At 31.0% G+C, this 23,120-nt stretch overlaps 1 protein-coding gene across 1 annotated transcript in view; it reads right to left on the bottom strand.

Annotated features, from left to right (window-relative positions):
* Positions 1–23,120, bottom strand: part of LOC106459134 (tetratricopeptide repeat protein 21B-like) — a 48,273-nt gene that overhangs the window by 6,149 nt on the left and 19,004 nt on the right. The window contains exons 14-35 of the mRNA XM_022385575.1: positions 22,365–22,457; positions 20,677–20,806; positions 19,333–19,490; positions 18,106–18,226; positions 17,655–17,752; positions 15,937–16,175; positions 15,665–15,737; positions 14,596–14,706; positions 13,881–13,933; positions 12,289–12,377; positions 10,685–10,811; positions 9,029–9,094; positions 8,205–8,307; positions 6,412–6,522; positions 5,878–5,959; positions 4,336–4,486; positions 3,725–3,886; positions 2,394–2,448; positions 2,059–2,193; positions 1,843–1,956; positions 1,125–1,178; positions 709–765 (exon numbers count right to left, since the gene is read on the bottom strand). Of these exons, the coding sequence (XP_022241283.1) occupies positions 709–765; positions 1,125–1,178; positions 1,843–1,956; positions 2,059–2,193; positions 2,394–2,448; positions 3,725–3,886; positions 4,336–4,486; positions 5,878–5,959; positions 6,412–6,522; positions 8,205–8,307; positions 9,029–9,094; positions 10,685–10,811; positions 12,289–12,377; positions 13,881–13,933; positions 14,596–14,706; positions 15,665–15,737; positions 15,937–16,175; positions 17,655–17,752; positions 18,106–18,226; positions 19,333–19,490; positions 20,677–20,806; positions 22,365–22,457 (2,382 nt within the window). The remainder of the gene's footprint in view (positions 1–708; positions 766–1,124; positions 1,179–1,842; positions 1,957–2,058; positions 2,194–2,393; positions 2,449–3,724; positions 3,887–4,335; positions 4,487–5,877; positions 5,960–6,411; positions 6,523–8,204; positions 8,308–9,028; positions 9,095–10,684; positions 10,812–12,288; positions 12,378–13,880; positions 13,934–14,595; positions 14,707–15,664; positions 15,738–15,936; positions 16,176–17,654; positions 17,753–18,105; positions 18,227–19,332; positions 19,491–20,676; positions 20,807–22,364; positions 22,458–23,120) is intronic.

Raw genomic sequence — 23,120 nt, 5'->3', positions numbered from 1 at the left:
AAAACCAAACAATCTACCTTAACTCTGAAATCGTCAGGGTGATTCTACGCTTCCTGTTTCAGTAAGTGTGCCAGTAAGAGGAGTTAATTTAATAAAACCAAGTACCCGTAAAAGATTTTGGTGCCTTTTCTTTAGAGTTAAATCCATTTTACATAAAACAAATATAGGTATATATATATATTTTTTTAAATGAGATTAGTTTACTGGCTCTTAGGAGACACAGATTAATTGGGTTTTTGTTTGTATCAGTCATACTTAGTTAACACTGTACTGGAGGAAAACTATTATTATTTTAAAATAGTTCTGTATCTACGTATCTAATTATAAATTATCAGATGATGTGCCCATTAAACACCTGAGGAAGACATGGGGGGGGGGGGTTCATATCTGAATACTAACCCCCCTATGCCACTCCCCAGGAAGCCCTAATGGTACATACCAGGTTTGGTAACAATCAGTCAGGCAGTAATCCAGTTATAAACTTACATAACATATGGGGAAGACATAGAGGTCCCCCATGTCACTTCCCAGGGGACTTTAAGGAAACATGCCAAATTTAGTGATAATAGTACAGTGGTTTGCCAGTTATAAGTGGACACACACACATAGACTTTTGCCAAAATAATGGTTTTGATACATAAAATAATTTTGTTAAAACTCTTTTTGTTAATGTAACAAGTTTCATAAATAAAAAGCAAATATTTTTACCTTGTTATGTTGTAACACCTGTCTTAATAGATCTACAGCCATGTTGTATTTACCAGACTAAAAAGACAAAAAAATAAATAAAATAGCTGAGACAAAGTAATGAAATTTTCTTCAATATGTATCTAAATTAAGCCTTTATATTTCTTGCTAGACAAAAACATTTTAAAATGGAACTTATAATTTAGTCTGATGGTTTATTTGTATCAGGAGTAAGCGAACACTCATCTTGCACAATGTTCCAAATACGCTGGGCAGCACAGAACTAATTTGTCAATAAAAATCATATTATATATGTACTGTATTTTGTAATTCAATGTTATAACATGTTAAATAATATGTAGATAAACTTATCAACTCCTTAAAGAAAGTCTACATGTTCTTAGCAATCTTAAAAGGTGTATAAAAAATAGAAATACCTGGATGTAGATATCTGACAAAAGTAACCAACATCTCTCTAGATATTCAGCATCCTAAAGTTAAAGTTTATAAAAAAAACAACTAATTACTACTTAATTAATCACATGTACTGAACACTTTAAAATATACTTTCACGAATCCTTTAGGGTAGGAAAAATATATACTGAAAACGAATTTATTTACTACTTAACTAATCACATGTACTGAACACTTTAAAATATACTTTCATGAATCTTTTAGGGTAGGAAAAATATATACTGAAAACGAATTTATTTACTACTTAGCTAAGGATTCGTGAAAGTATATTTTAAAGTGTTCAGTACATGTGAATTTATGGTAGGAAAAATATATACTGAAAACGAATTTATTTACTACTTAACTAATCACATGTACTGAAAACGATTTTATTTACTACTTAACTAATCACATGTACTGAACACTTTAAAATATACTTTCACGAATCCTTTAGGGAAGGAAAAATATATATACTATTTACATCTCACTTGAAATTAATCAAAACACTAAATTTTTTTAGACATTCCATTATTTAGTGCTTATTACCGTACAATACCTCAAATTATTTTTTTAGGTATCTAAAATGTTAGAATGAGCATCATATACTTCTATTCCGATACTTGTACATGAGAACAAATCAAATGAGTAATACCAAAAAATTAAATTTTTGTTTCAAAATGCCAAAATTTTGTTTAACGTTACCCCAAAATTCCATGAATTTTTTACAGCTCTCTTCAGCTGGTTTCGAGCTTTAGGTGTTTGCTTTAAGATCATGTAAGCAGTAGCCATACCCAAAATTGCTCCCACTTGGTCTCTCTACAAGAAAAGATTGAAAAAAACATAGTTCAACTGTTGGTTCACAAGATATGTAACTAATATCATACAGAAGTCACAGATACAACTTTGTAAGCAACTCACATGTCTTTCGTCTGCTGCAATATCCATAAAGTCATTCAAAGCGAGCTCTGCATCAGATTTCTGTTTTTTGGACAAAAGTACAAAATTTTTCATGATTCTAAAGTCCAGATCACTTCCAACTTTGGGTCGTATTTCCTTTAAAAAATACAAAATAAAACGAATCATCTTTCATCAAAGATTGATTAATCTTTCACATTCCAATTACATTTCATAAGGTTAAAAATCTTTCAATCTAAATTATATATCGTAAGATAATATACTAACTGAAACATATGAATAGTAAATACCAATAAAAAAACATCCAAAAAGAGTAAAGTTTAGTTTCGTAAGCTTACATTCAAAAGTTTTTCCGCTGTTTTCGATGCTGCTTCCTGAGAGTCTAGTCTTTCACTATAATAATACAAGTTAAAATGCATAAAATCAAAGGTTAAACTACTTTTTCTCATAACAATTAATTTATTTTTATTTTTAAGTAAATATTTGACTTTCCACATGTTTAACAACAGGTTTGGTTGAAATTTGATGAATAAAACACATCTTACCTCCAGCTAAATACAATCTAATCAAAAAATACTTTAGGGGAGACGAAAAAGGTTAGCATGCGACTTAAAGAAATGAAATCAAAATTAGTGGCCAAACTGGTAGCTACACTTATAGTATTGATAAGAATTTTACAGTAAATATTCATTCATTAGTAAGCCTGGTCACATTTTTTGTTCATTTTGGGACATGATTGTGGGCAAAACAAAATATGCAGCCTAGCTAACTAATGAATGAATAGTTGCAAATTGTAAAGAACAAATCAATGAAAGTTAAGTATGATGTTCTATCAAATAAAGTTTCTGTACTTTTGGTGTGAGAAAAAGAAAAGAAAAAATTCAATCAAAAGTGGATATTTTATATCTTGTGTATTTCATGATGGATTGCCTTGAAATTTGGTATGTGAAGTAAGGGTCCAGTAGAGCACAACCACTGAAAATATGTGATAGTTTGGTTTACCACAGTCCAAAAAGTGGATAATTGCTAAACTATCGCTCCCATTAATAACACACAGTGTGTCCTGCAGGTTGTTTTGGCCGCACGACACACTACTGTGTGTCTTGATAATCATTGTATTCATCTTCTAATATTTCAGTTTTTGCACATTTATCAGTAGTTACAGCTACTGAAGGGTCTCAGCTGCAACTTAAAAAAAAAGACTTTGACGTGTTTAAGTAGAAAAATGTAAAATGTGATGACAGACATTTTTGATACAATAATATTAGTTTCAACAATAAAGTAAAAGTGAACTTTCAACATAAATATTAGTATTGTTACAAGAAAAACAACAGAAGTATTACCACTGCACTAAAAACATAATAATAATAATATATACAAACGGTGATTCATAAGTCCATTGACAGGTACGTACTTCAAATATGAAGAGGAATAGAAAAATAATCCTCTTTTCTATTTCATTTACTATAGGGGCACCATACGAGAGTGGAAATGTAACTACAATATTTAACGGAGAAATGAGATTATGTCTATAGACTAATGACAAGAATCGACATCATTATAGCAACCTTGACAGAATCCCAAAAAAATATCATGTAAACTGTCACATAAGAACTTTATAAAATAATTTCCACTTTTCTAATAAAGAAACAAAAATGTATTCATGGACCTGATCCCCGAATCCACAGACTCAAATGTTTCTCCTCCAAGAGTTTCATTGTCTGGATTGACACAAATTTCTATCATGTGATATGTTGCCATTAATCCCCATTCTTGGTCATTCCGAGCTTTGTTAAAACTCTTCACAGCTCCACTAGTGTTTCCCGTGTACCTAAAAAAAAAACACATGTCACAAACTCTTAAAAACACATGTCTACACTATCTGAACAATGTACCACAGAAAATAATTTTACTGCAAGATATTTACTCCTATGAAAAAAATAATGAAACTGCAATAGTCTGAAAACTCTTAAATTCATAAAAAGTGCATATCATAGTAAATTCTGATAATGATATAAATTTCAAGAATCTGAAAAACTAAGTATTTAACTAACATTGGAAAGTTTTAAATTGCAAACTACAAAATATCCATTTTTTCCCAACTTACCACCAGAATATATCAGCGAAATTAAATCTTTTGAAAAGTTTGTCAACTTGTGAATCAGGATTTTTATTATTCTTTAAAATGCAGTGATTTCATATATTGTATCAAGTCTTGTAGGTCATGTTTTGTATGTGGTTTACACGAGATGTGAATAAAATGTGATCAATATGACCTACCATTCATAGAGACCCTTGCAGTAGTGGTATCCTGCTTCCATGCTGGACCTGTTTGAGTACTGCTCCGCTTTCTCCAAGTATGCTGGTAAATCATCCAGTTTGCCGAGTCTACGCGTGGCCTCAATCAATCTGGCCAGAGCAGGAAAATAGTCTGCACAAAATAAAAAGGTGTATTTTTACTATAACATTCCAAGGCATGACTAGTAATGTGATTTACCCCATATATTTAGCTTTGTTATCCCACCAAACTCACAAGTACCTAATACCGTACTGATCTTAATTAATGCCCCCAGGGGCATTACAAACTGCAAGGGGGAGCACAAATTTGTTGATTTCAATGATAATAAACTGTGTGTTTGTTTTTCTTTTTTTTCAAATTAAAATTACAGTAATAAAAAATAATAAAAGTAATAAAAAAATAGAGGGGGCGATAATTACAGAGGGGGGCTTTATTTAGGGGTAATACAGTACTGACTTTTTTGAATAACTTCTGTTCAGAAGTAAAATTTAACCTGGTAATATCTACAACTAATTTGATACACCATTCTCATTTATAGTGATTGGAATATATTGATTCATCAGTATTGTTAGCAATATTTTTGTTTGTAATGTTATTATAACTACCGAGACCCAGATAGAATTCTAAGGTGGCAAAGGACAATATTCAAAACATCACAGCCTGTTTTGAATGAACAATATTTTTGTAAGCCTCCCAAAGTAACAATTTCATTGAAATATTTCTCAGAATAGTATTAAAAACTTGTATATTACAATACGATGTATTTTAACAAACTAAGATTTTCACTATATTTTGATTGTAAAATTTTCTATATTCATAACGGTCCAATTTCTGGGCACATTATTTGAATATGCACTTGAAGAAGATTGTAGGACATCTAAACATGATATACTGTATACAAAACGTGGGTAATTAAATACTTTAACAATTATCTAACTAAAACAAACACTACCTTTTAAAACTAAATCTTTTTTTAGCTGACTTTTCCAGTACAATATATTTAGTTTGTATGTAAGCAATGATTAGATACAAAGTATTTATTTACCTGGTTTTAAAACTATATCTTTTTTTTTAGCTGACTTTTCCAGTACAATATATTTAGTTTGTATGTAAGCAATCATTAGATACAAAGTATTTATTTACCTGGTTTTAAAACTAAATATTTTTTTAGCTGACTTTTCCAGTACAATATATTTAGTTTGTATGTAAGCAATGATTAGATACAAAATCTTTATTTACCTGGTTTTAAAACTAAATATTTTTTCAACTGACTTTTCCAGTACAATATATTTAGTTTGTATGTAAGCAATCATTAGATACAAAGTATTTATTTATTATTGTCTTAAAACCAGTTTTTTCAACTGATTTTTCCAGTACAATATATTTAGTTTGTATGTAAGCAATCATTAGATACAAAGTATTTACTTACCTGGTTTTAAGACAATATTTTTTTAGCTGACATTTCCAGTACAATATATTTAGTTTGTATGTAAGCAATCATTAGATACAAAGTATTTATTTACCTGGTTTTCTGTCTAAAAGCTGTTGGAAGTGGAACATGGCTGACTCTAAATCAGTTTTTCTAAACATCAAGTCAGCCATCATCTGTTAATAAGAAATACATAAAAATACACCTATAGAAACCTTTAACAGAGAAAACCCTAGAGTACATAGTTTCATGAATAAAAGCTACAAACATTAAAGATACTAGTATATTCTTTGTAGGTAGTATAGCCTCACTCAAATCAATTCTGCACAATTGTGGCTATTACACACTGATGGTGATAGTCCAGTTAAAAATTGTGGTACATATTTTAAGTTCTATACCTAAATAATTAAACAATACAATAAAGCTGTTAATATTTATCAGCACATAAATATTACAATATACAGCACTACCGAGTCTCTTAACAAAACTATAACTCACTTCAATAAAAAAAAAGTCCGCTTTTCATGTTTTACAAAGTCATATCGAGCTAAGACAACTGAACATAATGACATATAAAAAAATATATATATATATATATATATATATATATATACACACACATACGTACCAGTGTAGCAGCATCATTCTCTTTGTCATTCTTCAGAACCAAAGTACAATATTGTCGAGCTGCATCCAAGTTGTTAATACTCATTTCCAGCTTGGCCAGTGCTAAAAGCAGCTGAGGAAAGAAAAACATTTGCACTTGTACAAGATTAAAAATATCATTTTGTGATAGTTGCATGAAGATTTTCTAAAATTTTTGATTACAATCATTATTACAAGGAAATACAATATCAATCCTAATATTTACTGTGAAGAAATCAACTATACGTGTAATGAACAAGCTGAAGACAACAAAATTGTTGCACAAAGAGCTGGTAGAATACAAGGTAATTATTAACCACAATCTGAAGAAATCAAATTTATGAATATTCTACAGAATATTACCCATTTGTCATCAGTAATCAAAGGAAAACACAGTTTTATAAAGATTTCAATGAATGTAACTTAATTAGAATTTATTTAATGAGAAATAAAACATTTTTGATTGGCTTATCTACAAATACTAAGAATCTATTTAAAAAGTTGTTTAATCGAGATTAATGATAAATGATGGTTTTAAAATACTGGTTTGAGCTAATGTGATTCTTTCCCAATCACTGCATTAAATAATTGTTTCAATTTTAACTCTACGTCAGAAAATGAAATAAATTGTTTTGATTTCGAGTCATCATATTTTATTAATTTTCAATAACTATATTAAATAATTGAATTACTTTGATTTTGACTCAATATATTTGACAATTTAGTTGTTAAATTTCATTCATTATGTTTTAGTTTTGACTTGCTAAAAGTGCTTAAGTGCTAATGTTAGTAACATAATTCTTTGAGGGATTTACGGCCAACTCCGTAAAGTATCTTAACTATGAACAGTATGACAGAGAGCAAGAATAATCCATAAAATTGTAAAGATTTCTGCTACACATGTAATTGAAATACAGAGATAACAAGCAGATCTTGAGTAGAATATTTGAAAACCAATGTTTGTTCTGTGTAACTTGCTTCTTTTTCAAATACATTTTGTAAGATTTTAGTAAAGAGTTTGTGTGGTGGTTTGCTAAACGTTTTTCCTGACTATATTTTTCTTGGCAGATACTACAAGTAAAGTGTATAGTTAACTTGAACTCACAAACGTGACTACTATACACTTAACATACATTTTGCAGAAAGCTTGTGCACTGCCAAATATGTATCCACAAAATTCATAATAACAAGCAATATGATAAAGGCAGAAGCCTAAGTGGTGAACACAGACAAAAGTTAGAGAAAAGCATCCTATTTTACTTTTAAGATTTAGCCTGCATAGAATTATTGTGATAGAATTTTATACACTGATAAATCTGGAGGCTAGAGGCCCTTCAACTTACATGCAATACAGATCATTACTGAATAGCAATCAAAATGGTCAAGTCCGGTCTGGTCTGTTTGCAATTAAGCACAAAGCTACAAATGGGCTATCTGTGCTCTGCCCTCCATGGGTATCGAAACCCAGATTCTAGTGTTGTAAGTCCTCAGACATGCCACTGTGCTACTAGGGGGCAAAGGCCGGGTCTGGAAAGTCCCTTCCAGACAAAGATTTTTGAATTGGTTGGATATGAGGACAAAAACTGATCTTATACTCATTATCTACAGACCTCATTCCATTTGCAGTATTCATTATAAATAAAATTGACTAATGTGAGCTTCATATAACACTAGATGGATATATATATATAAAACTAAAAAAAAACCATTTTACTCGGACAATATCAGTAACTTTTCAGGAGTCCTAACAAGTTTTAATCTTGGATGATACTTTACCTCGCTGTTGTTTTCATCATAATTCAAAGCTTCTTTGTAATACTGGCCTGCCTGAGAGAAATCCCTCTTGTATAGTGCTTGCTCTGCTAGCTGTTTACAAATGCTGAAATAAGTGAAATACTTCTAATTAAATATTATCTGATATTGAAACAAAGCTGTAGCAATCATTAAGCTCTAAAGAAGCATAATGGTTTCTTTTAATGGACATGGTTCCTAAAATCATGTCAAAATAAATTTCAGGATATCATAATGAAGTTTTCACAACTTTGAGGACATGAAGATGCATGTTTTTTAACAACCAAAAAAAAGTATTAACAGACTTTTAACAGACTCTGATACTGTGAACAAAGAATGTTTTTCTTTTCCCAGATTTATGGAAACAGAAAATTAACTTTAGCTGTCTGATGATAAACAGAGACTTAAATGGTCAACTTTAACCATACATCTTTTAACTTTTTAAAAACTATGTTGCATTTAAGCTGTTATAATAGTTATATCACATCATCATATTTTCAGGAGTTCATTAATATAATTGAAATAACACTGCAATACTAGTATGCATAAAACTAGATTACATAATATTAAAACTTTCACAGAGGTAATTACATTGATTCTTATTTTTGCTGTCACTCGTAATTTAATCTCGTCTATTAGTATTAAATGACGTGAAAATACAAAGAAATTTTACGTAATCAACTAACATCGGATACTTACAATAGATTATTATGAATGATTATTCAGGACAACTGATGTATGAGTATAAATCCACATAATTTGAGGTTTTCCTTATAAAACAAGAACAATATAATTTGCATAAAGCTTACCTGACTGCAATTTTTTTCTGTTCTTCTGCTACATCAGGTTGCTCTACCGTTATTCTTCTCATTACCCTATAAAACCAATCATATGAAAAAAAAAAAGAAAAACCATTTCAACAACTGCTAATTGGCTGTTATTTTCTTTCCTCATACATATAGCTATTCTGTGGTTTCCTTACAGTCTGTGAGGTTGTGGTGTGGATGCACATAGATTTCTGACCCTTGGAAACAACCAGTAGTTTTGGAAGGACAGGGCCAGTGATTTGTTGCAGTTAGAATGAGATAGGCAAGACATGGTGCGAAATTAAAGAAATATAGAGACCTTATTTCCAAGATGAGTCGAAAAATATAAACTGATAAATCCAGTACAAGGGCTATTGCAAATTTAAAGTAAAAATTAACTAATTAAGTTCAAAACAAATGACAAACGCAAATGAACTGAGATTAACATAAAATAAAACAAACAATCTTTACTGGGATTGTTGTTGAACCTACTACACAAACTACAAAAACATGCATGATCAGCAAGTATCCAAATAAACAAGAAACAGAGATAAGACTTCCAGAACAAATATCATCTATTAAATATTAGAAAGAACTATGTTTTTTTTTTCTATCAGTTGTACACAGTTAAACTTTGGTTGATTTTATAATAAAGGTTGTTTGTTTTATTTTATGTATGTTTGTAGTGCTAGGTAAATGTGAGGTTTCATTTTTAACACAAACCTTTCATTTAGTTGATCTGAAATTGAGAAGAACCGAAAGAAAGTGTTGGTCTAATGTTGGAAATAGCTCTCATCATTAGATGATCAGTTTTTGCTTCTGTGTTCATTTGTCAATAAAGTATTTCTTTTTGTTCACCTTCATGTCAAGTCTTGTCACTATCTTTCCACTTGCAGCAAGTAACCACACTTTTCCTCCTAAAGTACACCTGCAAACATCTCATTGTAGCAAAGACCATGTCACCGCATGCTTGATCTAACTTTGGATCATGTTACCACATGCTTGATCTAACTTTGAATCATGTTACCGCATGCTTGATCTAACTTTGGATCATGTTACCACATGCTTGATCTAACTTTGGATCATGTTACCGCATGCTTGATCTAACTTTGGATCATGTTACCGCATGCTTGATCTAACTTTGGATCATGTTACCACATGCTTGATCTAACTTTGGATCATGTTACTGCATGCTTGATCTAACCTTGGATCATGTTACCACATGCTTGATCTAACTTTGGATCATGTTACTGCATGCTTGATCTAACTTTGGATCATGTTACTGCATGCTTGATCTAACTTTGGATCATGTTACTGCATGCTTGATCTAACTTTGGACTACCACAAAGGGTCTGTGCATCCTAACTTATGTATAACTATATTAAAATAATAACATTTGCTGTATCTTAGGTCTTCCTACAACCCATTCTTTTGGCATAAAACTAAACATTTCCAATGTTACATTAGTAGCAAAGTAATTTTGGGGGAAATTTTCTAAAGCATTAGTTTAAAAATATATGAAACACATTTTGCAGAACTCTCTAAAATGTGATGATGATACATACACATACCTTAAGAAGAGATATAAATAATTCTTGAATGTATAAATACAGTTGTAACATATATTTATTTCAAAAATCCATTATAAAAAAGATATACCTTGCCTGAACCTCACGAGCACGTTGAAGAGTTTCTATGGCTCGGTCTTTTTTGTCTGTGTACAAGTAGACTTGGGACAGCAGTAATAAAAACTTTCCTTCCCATTGAAGCCACATTAAATCATTACCTATGAAGATTAAAATTCAACATAAAACTGAAGGATGTATTCTTCTACTAATGCAATGAAAATAAGTTTTATGACATTTTTAAGAGGAATTTTTATCATAAAAACATTAAATAAATCTGTATAGACAAACCTTTTATTCTAGTCTATTTATTCTTAACTTTCATCCATAAAATATTTTAGTTCTTTGACATTCACTCTACTTTATTCAATCAGTCTGAAGAATTTCCATGATTTTGTTAATATTTCTAGTCTGCTTTCATGTTACCACATAATTGAATACTGGTAAAAAAAAAACATGCACCCAAAAACCATTTTAATTTTTTTTTATTTGCTTAGGATATCTTCTAAGAATTTCACAAAGCAAAAGATATCTTACTGCAGTAAATATATCATTTCACACAATTCCCGTATTTCAAATTAAATGTGTAATGATAAGCTAATAACCTGTCCATTAAATACAGTTGAGGAACAATATTTACTGCACATATTTCATACCTTCCTTGTGAATAGTTTGTTTGTTGAATTTCATGCAAAACTACCCCAGGGCTATTTGTGCTAGCAATCCTTAAATTAGAAGTGAAAAACCCACCACTAACTCTTGGACTACTCTAATCCAATAGGGAGAGACTGACCATCACATTATCATGCCCTCAAAACTGAAAGGGTGAATGTTTTTGGTGGTAGTATTCAAACCTGTGACCCACAGACTGCAAGTTGAGTGCTCTAATCATCAGGCCATTTGTGATGAGAAACAAGTATTTAATAAAACTAATGTAATTGGTAAGGTATTGATAAAAAAATTGTCCCGTATCACAAATAATCATCAGACACTTACTATTCAACATTACATGAACAGTCATCAACTTTCTTTCGTTGTAAATATGTTTCTCCGTGAGGTTCTTTAGAAATACAAAAGGGATGAGTCATCATGACCGCTGGTTGTGTAACTCAAATTAACATGTATACTACATCTGAAAAATAAAGGGTTGACTGGAGCATAACAAAACATGATACTTGTGATGAATGCCTTCAACACTCAAATACAAAATAAAAATTGAATCAGCTCAAATGATTTAGTTTCTAGGGTATTTCAGTACTTCTGAAAGGAATATGGTTGGCAAGATTTATACATCTAAGTTGAGGTTTATGGAAATGTTACGTTAATGGTTATTATTTTTTTTAAACTTCTTAAATATGGAATTTTGTTCCCACTATTGCAACTGATTACTGATACTAGTTCGTTAAAAAGGTTCAGTGGTGGTGAGTATATATACATATATGCATATTTGTTGTAATGCAATAGGTATTTGAAAGGTTACCCCCTGGTAACTGGTCAAATACTGAAATGGTACAGCATTTTTTCAATTTAAAATCAAAATGTCTTGTAAAAAAAATAATCAATCATTGTTGGTGGGTTCTTGGAGAATGTGGCCTCATAAAGCTCCAATCACTATGTATGCCATTACTTAATACACACCATGTCTTTCTCCTTCAAGGGCTCCTTGAATAACATCTTCAGCATCTCGGTATCGCCTCATTCTAAACAGAAGACGAGCCAAATCATACCTATAAACAGCAAAAACTGATATGTTTATAGCATCTTTGGCACATAGACGTGTAAAAGAAAATGTCTTTAAGATTATAACATTAGCTACACAAAGACTGCTGCTAAAACTTTCTACAAATTGACAAAATACAAATCAGTCCAAGTGATGTTCAATACAGGGGCAGGCTGGACTCTAAAATTCTAATAAGAAAAAAAAGCTTGAAGGGGCTCACAAATTTATCCTAAAAATAACCAAAATACATACTTAAGAAGTATATATAACTAAATTTTAAAGCATTAGTCATACATAGTTCTCACGATCAGTAATTTTTAAAACGGGGGTGGCCTTCAGAAGATAAGAGACAAGAATTTCAACAGAAATATTGTCAAGTAAATCCTTTTTGATGAACACCTGCCTGGTATTAGAGTTGCAGGTATAAAGTATGCCTGATCTCAAATTTTACTTCTTAGGAGACATCTTAATTTGTATCCTGATTGTTAAGATCTATTAAGTTGTACAATAACCATGCAAGCATGCCTGTAAATGATTAATAACTCATGTAAAACAATTAAAACTCTCAAGCAAAATATGGCACACTAAACACACGTAAAAATTGTTTCCATTAGTACATGTGTAGATACGCAACACAAAAAGTAGGCACAAAATTATCCTGCTATATATTTTAAAAGATAATGAAAGACTGTGACTAGACTTCATTTAACACCCTCAGAAGCAACATTAAAAAGAATAAGAAAATGTTAAATATTTAATGGTTTATGGTTGAAATACTAAAGTTTGATGATCTACTCCGAGTATTTTTTTTTCTTTTTTTAAACCATAATTAAAAATAAATCCCAATAAATTTTGCACATAGTAACAGAACATTAAAAACTGTTTTTTTTTACACCCACAGGACACCAGTTTTCTTTCAAAACTAAATAAGAATGTTTGCACATAGTAACAGAACATTAAAAACTGTTTTTTTACAGCCACAGGACACCAGTTTTCTTTCAAAACTAAATAAGAATGTTTGCACATAGTAACAGAACATTAAAAACTGTTTTTTTACACCCGACACCAGTTTTCTTTCAAAACTAAATAAGAAAGTTTGCACATAGTAACAGAACATTAAAAACTGTTTTTCAGAGCCACAAGACACCAGTTTTCTTTCAAAACTAAATAAGAATGTTTGCACATAGTAACAGAACATTAAAAACTGTTTTTTTTACATCCACAGGACACCAGTTTTCTTTCAAAACTAAATAAGAATGTTTGCACATAGTAACAGAACATTAAAAACTGTTTTTTGTACACCCACAGGACACCAGTTTTCTTTCAAAACTAAATAAGAATGTTTACACATAGTAACAGAACATTAAAAACTGTTTTTTTACACCCACAGGACACCAGTTTTTTTTCAAAACTAAATAAGAAAGTTTGTTATATTTTTTTATATCCATAAAAGTAAAATTGCATAAGAATTACAGGGTCATTTACATGAAAAATAAAATATTTACCTTACCGTAATACACTCTGTCCCCCTGTCTTGATAGCAGCTTTATAATATGTTACTGCCTGTTAATAAAATGTTTTTTGTTTTTTTTATAATCACAAAACTTTTAAATTACAGAAAAAAAATATTTTAAGAAGTATCATTTAAGAACGATGACAGATGCCATAAAAAAAACTTATATGCTCGACAGGAAACATAATTAACCCACAAAATAGGAAATGCTGAAATTAGTTTAATGAAATGTTTTATAGAAAAGTAACTATAATACAAATAAGCTATAACCTGATGACAACAAATATTGTCAAAGTTTCTAGATTTTATAAATATAAAGTTAAAATTGAAAAATATGCAAATAAAACCTTATAAGCTTCACACAATATAGCAATGTACACATATTGGAAAGTGTGCTGTTAAGCTTAGTTCATAATATTTTTAACAAATCATATTTACTGTAAAATCTCCTTATACCCATTTAATTGTTTACAATTTGTTACACACTAAATCATTATTATCGAGTTGACAGCTTAGTAATGAATTAGTTTTGGGGGACCATCCAAGCTCAGGAAGAGTTTGTGGTGGTCAAAATTTGTAAAGCTAAAGGTAAGATACACAGTATGGACTTGATGAAATATAAAGAGAAAGACAGAATCATTTTTACATAAAAAAAATATTATTATTTTTTTTCTTATCATATTGTAATGCCATTTTGAGAAAGTTTTCTTACTTTATCATAATGATGTGTTTTCACATATGCCTGACCAATCTTCCTAGCTAGCATGCTGTCCCTAGGATTTTTCTTGAGAGCCTGCTCATAGACTTCAATAGCTCTGTCTGGCTGTAGAGTGTTAAAGAAAAACTGAAAGATTTTGGACTGACATTTAAATGTAAGTTTTTCTTTAAAAAAATCTCAAAGTCAAAACTTGTTTAATCGTATTAAAATCATTACGTTTTAACATGTAATAGATTACCCATTCAATCCATAAAAGCAGACATCATTCATAACTGAGTATTAAGCACTTGAAGGGTTGCTGTTGTTTTCTCAAGAAAAATCTACACAATGGGCTATCTGCAATCTGCCCAACACGAGGAATTAAACCCCAGAGTTTTAACACTGTAAGCCCAACTTACCACTAGCCCACTGAAGAAAATTTATTGAAGGAGAAAGTCATTTATAAAATAATAAGGTCAACAGGTAGTTACAAAATAAGAGGTTCAACAGGAAGTTATAAAATGAGAAGGTCAACAGGAAGTTATAAAATGAGAGGGTTAACAGGAAGTTATAAAATAAGAGGGTCAACAGGAAGTTATAAAATAAGAGGGTCAACAGGAAGTTATAAAATAAGAGGGTCAACAGGAAGTTATAAAATAAGAGGGTCAACAGGAAGCACATTTCACAATGGTAAGCGATTTCATACTCTAGAAATAAACCATTCATCTACATTTTATCTTATATTACTTCATTATGAAGTGAGTTCAATAAGTTTTGTAAAATACTAAATAATAAGTAAATGTGATCTCAGGTCCAAAAGATTTAAAACACGAGTAATCATGCAGAGGGCTAAATTTATTCCATTCTATTCTGTTTATTTCATGGACATAAAGCTGTGGTTTTACTTACATTATATCGAGTCCTTGGAATGTAAAAATCAAATCAAATATGCAATAACAAAGACACTCAAAATTAATTTCTTTTCTACTTAAAATCACACATATATAGACAAACAGATGTAAGATTTCTAAGCTACCCAGTCTACTCTAATTTTATTACAAATAATTTACCCAAAAGAACTTACCTCTTGAATGTTCATGTATGCATCTCCCAGCAAAAGATAAGATTGTGGTGTCGGGACTTTGTCTACCACCTCTCTAGAGTAAACACACACAAATATACATATCCTGAGGGCATTAACTTTAAAAATACAACAACGCTTTATATAAAATCAAATTGCTATTCTCCGAATATGTTTAGAGTTCATTAATTTCTGCAGAAATAGTTAATGTTGGAGGGTCAAATGTTATCTCTACCTCCATTCCATAATGTTCAAGTAATATGATAAAAACCAACCTGTAACAGCTGGCATACAAACGGCGATCATTCCGGTGGTGTAGATAAATATTTGCCATCTTTTCTCTTGCCTGAAGATAGTAAGGCTGCTCAGGTTCTACATTTCTGAGGATTCCAAGTGCCTGTTCTACGTCTCCTCGTGCAAGGGACAGATCGGCATTTGCAACTGTGATTCTTATTGCTTCCGGTGTTCCTTGAAACTCATTTATGGCATCTTGCATTATTTTGGCTGCTTCATGCTGCAACACATTTTATCAAGTTGGTGCGATACCGTTCACTGTTGTAAACGTATTCACTACAAACTATAATGATCATAATATAACACCTCTTGTAAGTGCAGTAAATGACCTGTGTAATAATACTATAATAATCAGGAAAGACAAGATCATGGTGAAATGTTCTTTTAGAAATAAAAAATAACAAAAGAACATTGATAAATAGATCGGTTTTTCTAATCTAAAAATAAATCATCACAGATCAATAAATAACAATGATTATCTTAAGATGGTAATCGTAACAGCTTAGATGCTTAAAAAGCAAATGTACTTCCAACACTATAAACCATTGAAAATTAATTTCAACAAAACCAACAGATAATGCTACCACATAATAAACTTGTGCTGAATGTATTTCTTCTTTTTCACCATACATGATGATACACTGGAAAACTGGGTGTAGTGTAACACTCTGTTGGCCTAGTACGTACTATTAGAATCTCATTCTGTACGTACTAGGCCAACAGGGTGTTACACTACACCCAGTTTCCCAGTGTATCATCATATTAGAATCTCATTCTCGATGATACACTGGGAAACTGAGTGTAATGTAACACTCTGTTGGTCTGGTACGTACAGAGTGAGATTCTAATATGATGATACACTGGGAAACTGGGTGTAGTGTAACACCCTGTTGGCCTAGTATGTAGAGAATGAGATTCTAATATGATGATGCACTGGAAAACTGGGTGTAGTGTAACACCCTGTTAGCCTAGTACGTACAGAATGAGATTCTAATATGATGATGCACTGGAAAACTGGGTGTAGTGTAACACCCTGTTAGCCTAGTATGTACAGAATGAGATTCTAATATGATGATACACTGGGAAAGTGTAAAACCTATTGATTCAGTATATACTGAATGAGATTTGTATGAGAAATATACTGATCTCAATGTTGCTCTCACCCACCCAGTCTTGACTACATCTCTGCTTTGAGTTCATAAAAAAAGTTTAAAAACATCAAATAGATTTATCATTCCAAACAAGAGTCATAGCTTTCCACAACTTCAGCAGACAAGACATAAAGGCTCAAACATGTACAGTCTTATGAATCGACGGTGGCTGTTTACGGCATTACTGAAATCTTGACCTTCATTGATTTCCTCCATGAAAACATCAGTCATATTATCACTGGTACCAAAACTTTTGTCAATACCTAACTAGCATCTCAGTCAAATTAAAACTTTTGTCAACAATTTGTTTTCGTTTTTATCAAGCTATTTATTTTTCATTCCAAATCTTGTCTCTTCTATACCACTACTACAAATCAATATGCCAATCCTTCCAAATACTAGGTCCCCAAATTTCTAATTATCATGGAGATAAGGTAACTGTGTGTTCAGTTTACCTTTGAATTATCATATGTAGTCATTCTATGTGTAAGTTATATAGTAACTTATACAGTATCAATTACATATGCGGCTGCAAGAGAAATACTGACCTGTTGGTCTAATTGACGATAGGTATCTGCCAGTTCCAGAAACAGTGACACTTTATCACTGGTACTAATATGATGCTTAGGTTTCCTGCTTGATGCACCTGGAATCAATCAAAATAATAACAAGTGAACAAGAAAATAATCATAAAATCATGAAAGGCAATTTTAGTTCCACAACAGCAATTAGAAAAATAACTGGTCATAAATACCTCGGCTTGTATTTAAAGCAAATCTGTTTAACTGCTTATAAATCACTTTTTTGAACATAAACAGAGTGAAGAAATTTGCTTTTTATCATTTTGATTGATTTATGAAAGTTAATAATTACTGTTAAACAAAAATTACATAATAAGCATTCTTCTGTTGTTTATGACAACTAATAACACCTCCTCATGTTCTTGTCAGTGTTGTATAATTGATGACTAAAAACCGCAACAAAGCTGAAAACACATACTCGATGGTCTTAAACCTGCAATTGTCATAGCTGCTAGTAACGTTTTTGCTGCTTCCTCAAAATGGCCTTGTTTCTTTTGAATTTTAGCTTTTATGAGATGAAATAGAGGCCTCTCTCGAACCTAGAAAATAAATTAAACTTTCTATTATTTTTGATTGACATATACAACAATCTTGGGCATCACATATTATGATGATATAGATTTTAAAGATTAAGTATTTATTTTTGACTTATTAGCAGAGAACAAATAACAAACATACTTAAAGCTAGGAACTGTGGAACCATTTATTAAAAAGATGTTCAAATAAATTGCATCATACAAAGTACATCAACATTACATTATAAAACTTGAATACAAGAAATTATTACCACTGATAAGTTCAAGTTACTGTTTTGTTTCATTAATGTGATGAATAACTATCCTTAAGCTATAAATTCAGTTAAATATTTCAATCCTGTGTAGAGAGAATATTAAGTCTTGTTATTTCATGAAATAAATTGATTTTTTTTTTAATTATTAAAATGCAACGTCCAATGACTGTTCGTTCAGGTACCAGTCACTAGACACTCGTTCAGGTAATGTCTAGTGACTGGTACCTGAACGAATGTCTAGTGACTGGTACCTGAACGAATGTCTAGTGACTGGTACCTGAACGAATGTCTAGTGACTGGTACCTGAACGAATGTATAGTGACTGTTACCTGAACAAATGTATAGTGACTGTTACCTGAACAAATGTATAGTGACTGTTACCTGAACAAGTGTTAGCATTTGTTACCTGAACGATTGTCTCGTGCTTGTTACATGTCATCCTTTTAAAACATCCATAGTCCCAACATATGGAGCAAGATTTATATTTTGAGTTACAGTACACACAAATCCACAGTATGGCAAGCTATGAACTTTATGGAACACTCAGTTTTCTCATTTAATAAAAAATTCATATGTTACTTTACTGTATTTATTCCATGGTAAATAAGAACACTAATTAAAACTTTAGTCACTGGTTTGTTAATTACTTGTTGTGAATAGTTCTTGCATGACTTATGTTATTATGCTTTATATGCATATAATATTTTAAATTTTATTGTTTTACTATATTTTTCTGTTCACTTTAAAGAAATGATTTTTTACTCTTCTGGTGTAATAAAAGTGCTCAGTTTCAAATATGGCATTATATAAATGAATGTATTAAACTTTAACTTCATTGGTTCAAAGTGAACATACCTCAAAACTGTAGCTAAGTGCTACTTCTAAGGCCTGGTTAGCACTCTGATGGTTGCCTTGATGGAGAAAAATCTGAGCTAAGAGAAGCCTTCCATCAGAAAAGGCAGCATCATGCTCCAAACACTTCTGAAGGATTCCCTGGGCAGCTGAAGAGTCACCTACATTCATAAAAAGTTAAAAAAAGCATTAGAAAAAGATGAAAAACATATATATATATGTTTAAAATCATTAAGTCTTCAATATAATTCTAAATTTACTTAATAAAGGTGAACAGTCCTAGAACATCAACCTGAGATATAAATATCTCTAATACTGAATCGGAAATGAGAATGTGCACTTTTGACTGTGTGGTAGCACTGTAATAAAAAAGACAAAAAAGTTTGAGCAGAATTAAAAAAAAAACCTTTTACATGTACACAAATCTTTTGTATCTTTGACATTCCATCACATCTATAATACAGATGATATGATCATCAATTACTGACAAATATACATCAGCATTTCAAAACCTTGAAATCAATTATGACCTCACATTTGTTTCATAAAGAGTAATATTCTGTTTCACTGTGCTTGTTTCATAAAAAGTAATGTTCTGTTTCACTGTGCTTGTTTCATAAAGAGTAATATTTTGTTTCACTGTGCTTGTTTCATAAAGAGTAATATTCTGTTTCACTGTGCTTGTTTCATAAAAAAGTAATATTCTGTTTCACTGTGCTTGTTTCATAAAGAGTAATATTCTGTTTCACTGTGCTTGTTTCATAAAAAAGTAATATTCTGTTTCACTGTGCTTGTTTCATAAAAATTAATATTCTGTTTCACTGTGCTTGTTTCATAAAAAAGTAATATTCAGTTTCACTGTGCTTGTTTCCTAAAGAGTAATATTCTGTTTTATCGTGCTTGTTTCATAAAGAGTAATATTCTGTTTCACTGTGCTTGTTTCATAAAGTAATATTCTCTTTCATCGTGCTTGTTTTATAAAGCAATTTTGTATTGTTTCATATGGAATGAAAAGCTATTAGTTGATAATTTAACTTTCAATCATATTTTTTCATTCTTGTCTTTTGGGTTTAAAAATATTCCTAACTTCATGCTTCCAAATCCCTACTTTTATAAACTTTTTGAAAGAATTTTTGTACGTCTCAATTTATGGAGAATAGTCTTGAAAATCAAGAAACTCTCAGCCAAACAATTTTTGGCCAACCAGAAGAACTAATGATAAAAAAACCAACGAAACTCTGATAGTTCTCAGTAAGATATTGCATGTTTTTGAAATGTATACACAACATGAACAATAACCAAACAATTTTACACATAAAATAAACAACTGCTGAACAGTCATCTCACCAGCCAAGTATTTCAGCTTTGCTGTGAGATATGAAGCTTCCAACAGACCAGAACAAGCTTTAGTAACAGGTTGAAGAATTGTAAGGCCTCTTTTCAATGCTGGAGGTTGAGGCTGGCCTACGGTTACAGGCTGAAATATGGATGTATATACAAAATGTTGGTTTTTACTTGTAAAAGACACTCAGTATTATTTACATAACACTTAAAACATAACCATCTAACTGTTTAAACTGTACAAATCTACAATTCTGCACAAACTATTATCAAACCACATGGTGTACACATGTAAGAAAAAATAACAACTATAAAAAAAGTTAAGAGTAATTTAATTATCTCAATTAATCCATTAAAAAATTCATGCTAGCAGTACTATTCCATGTTTAAAATTATAAAGTTCAAATTATGTTTCAACAATAATGCTTTATATTTATGTATTAGTCACAAGCACTTTTTTCCAACAACAGATGCGCATGTAACATATTACACGTAGTATCACAAGAAAAACGCTACTTTTCAGTTGAAATCAAGCTAACACTAATTTTTTTTACCATAGTTGTAATAGATTATTTAATAAACTAAAATTAAGATCAATAAAACTGTAGGTACAAGTCTTATCACGGGGTTTATTACCTTTAACTCCAAAACATTACAGGAGCTACTGCTTGGCATTATGAAGCATTTTAAAGCTACAATATTACACTTAATATGTGCTCGAAAGAATCAGTGATAAGATCTTTATTATATATAACTTCCTTCATTTCTCATGCATATGTTTATATTTTAGAAACAGTTTTCACGAAATAAATAATTGTTATTTTTCATTACTTGTATTCTCGTGAAGTAATATGCTTGAACAACCTTTTCTGGTAACTTTTGAAAATAAATACTGTATTGCAATTCTATGCAAGTTATGAATTTTAAAAATGACACAAATAAATACTGAGCTTACTTTAAGATATTAAACCCCATCCATTCCAATATCCATGTAAATAATATTTGAAATATTAGCTACTTAACTATTTTTTTAACCAAAATTTAATTAGAACTTAGTATAGTTTTAATGCTACAAATCCAATTCAAAGCCAGTTCCTTAGGGGGAAAAAAATTAACTCTAGCCCTTAATGAAAATAGTGAAGATTTATCTGGTAGTGTTGACCTTTCAGTTTTCTTATATTTCTAATGATCTTTGTCTATAATTGATAATAATTTATTACATGGCTAGTGACTTTATGGTTGTTGAAAACAATGAATTTAATTTATCAAGAAATTAAAATTTTTCTCAAAATACATGGCTTTATCTTAATTCTTATATGAACTGTTATTTGTTAAAGTAAGTTTATTTCTTGTTGAACACTTAGAGGAAACCAAAGTTTTCATGTACAACAAAAAATAATGTGTTTGTTTGTTGTTAAGTGCAAAGCTACACAATAAAACAAAATCACAATGTAGTTTATTCTAACAAAATAAATGTTTTTGTGTAACAATTAACTCTTTCAACCTTTAATAATTAACAAGAGTGCTTATTACATTAATTTGCCCTCCATTGGCTCACCAGTAAGTCTGAGAGCTTCCACTGCTAAAAACAAAGTTTTGATACTCGTGGTGGGCACAGCACAGATAACCTAAAATATTTTTATCTTAAACTATTCTCATTAACATTGATATTGTATTGAAAGATTTCCACAAACCTGGTCTGGCACATAATGCATATACAACTTGACTATAAGCAGAAGAAAGTCTGGGTTTAGATAGAGGAAATAAGTCAGGCCTAGTGGTAGACTCTAAAATCAAATAAAATGAATGAAAATTCATAAAAAATTAAATGTGACAATAACAAATAAAAGCAATTTTTTTTACAGAATAATTTAAAATTCTCTAGTACTCATACAAATAAATCCCACAAAATACTGTTAAAAAGGTTTTAGTTTGTTTTCAATTTCGTACAAAGCTACACAAGGGCTATCTGCACTATCCGTCCCTAATTTAGCAGTGAAAGACTAGAGGGAAAGCAGCTAGTCACCACCACCCACTGCCAACTCTTGGGCTACTCTTTTACCAAGGAATAGTGGGATTGACCATCACATTATAAGTCCCTCATGGCTGAAAGAGCAAGCATGTTTGGTGGAATGGGGAATCAAACCCACAACCTTCAGATTGCAAGTCAAGCAGCCTAACCCTTGGCCATGCCAGGTCTTTTTCATTTTATATTTTCCAGGTGAGGCCAGTGAAGGAGGAATGGTTCCTCCTGGACAGTAAAAGTACCCCGGAGCACTGGACCAACGTTAAGGGGACATTTCCAGAACCCACACTTTCCAACTTCATCCGGGTGAATACAATGTGCATACCATTGATAACCACATGCCAGGGTCAGAGCAATTAACAGGGAGAACATCATACGGATGCTAGGTATGAAGTATGATACCACGCATACATATACAGCTCCA

This window comes from Limulus polyphemus, unplaced genomic scaffold (genome assembly GCF_000517525.1).
Source record: "Limulus polyphemus unplaced genomic scaffold, Limulus_polyphemus-2.1.2 Scaffold566, whole genome shotgun sequence".
Lineage (NCBI taxonomy): Eukaryota > Metazoa > Arthropoda > Merostomata > Xiphosura > Limulidae > Limulus > Limulus polyphemus.
This window is presented reverse-complemented; position numbering and strand designations above follow the sequence as displayed.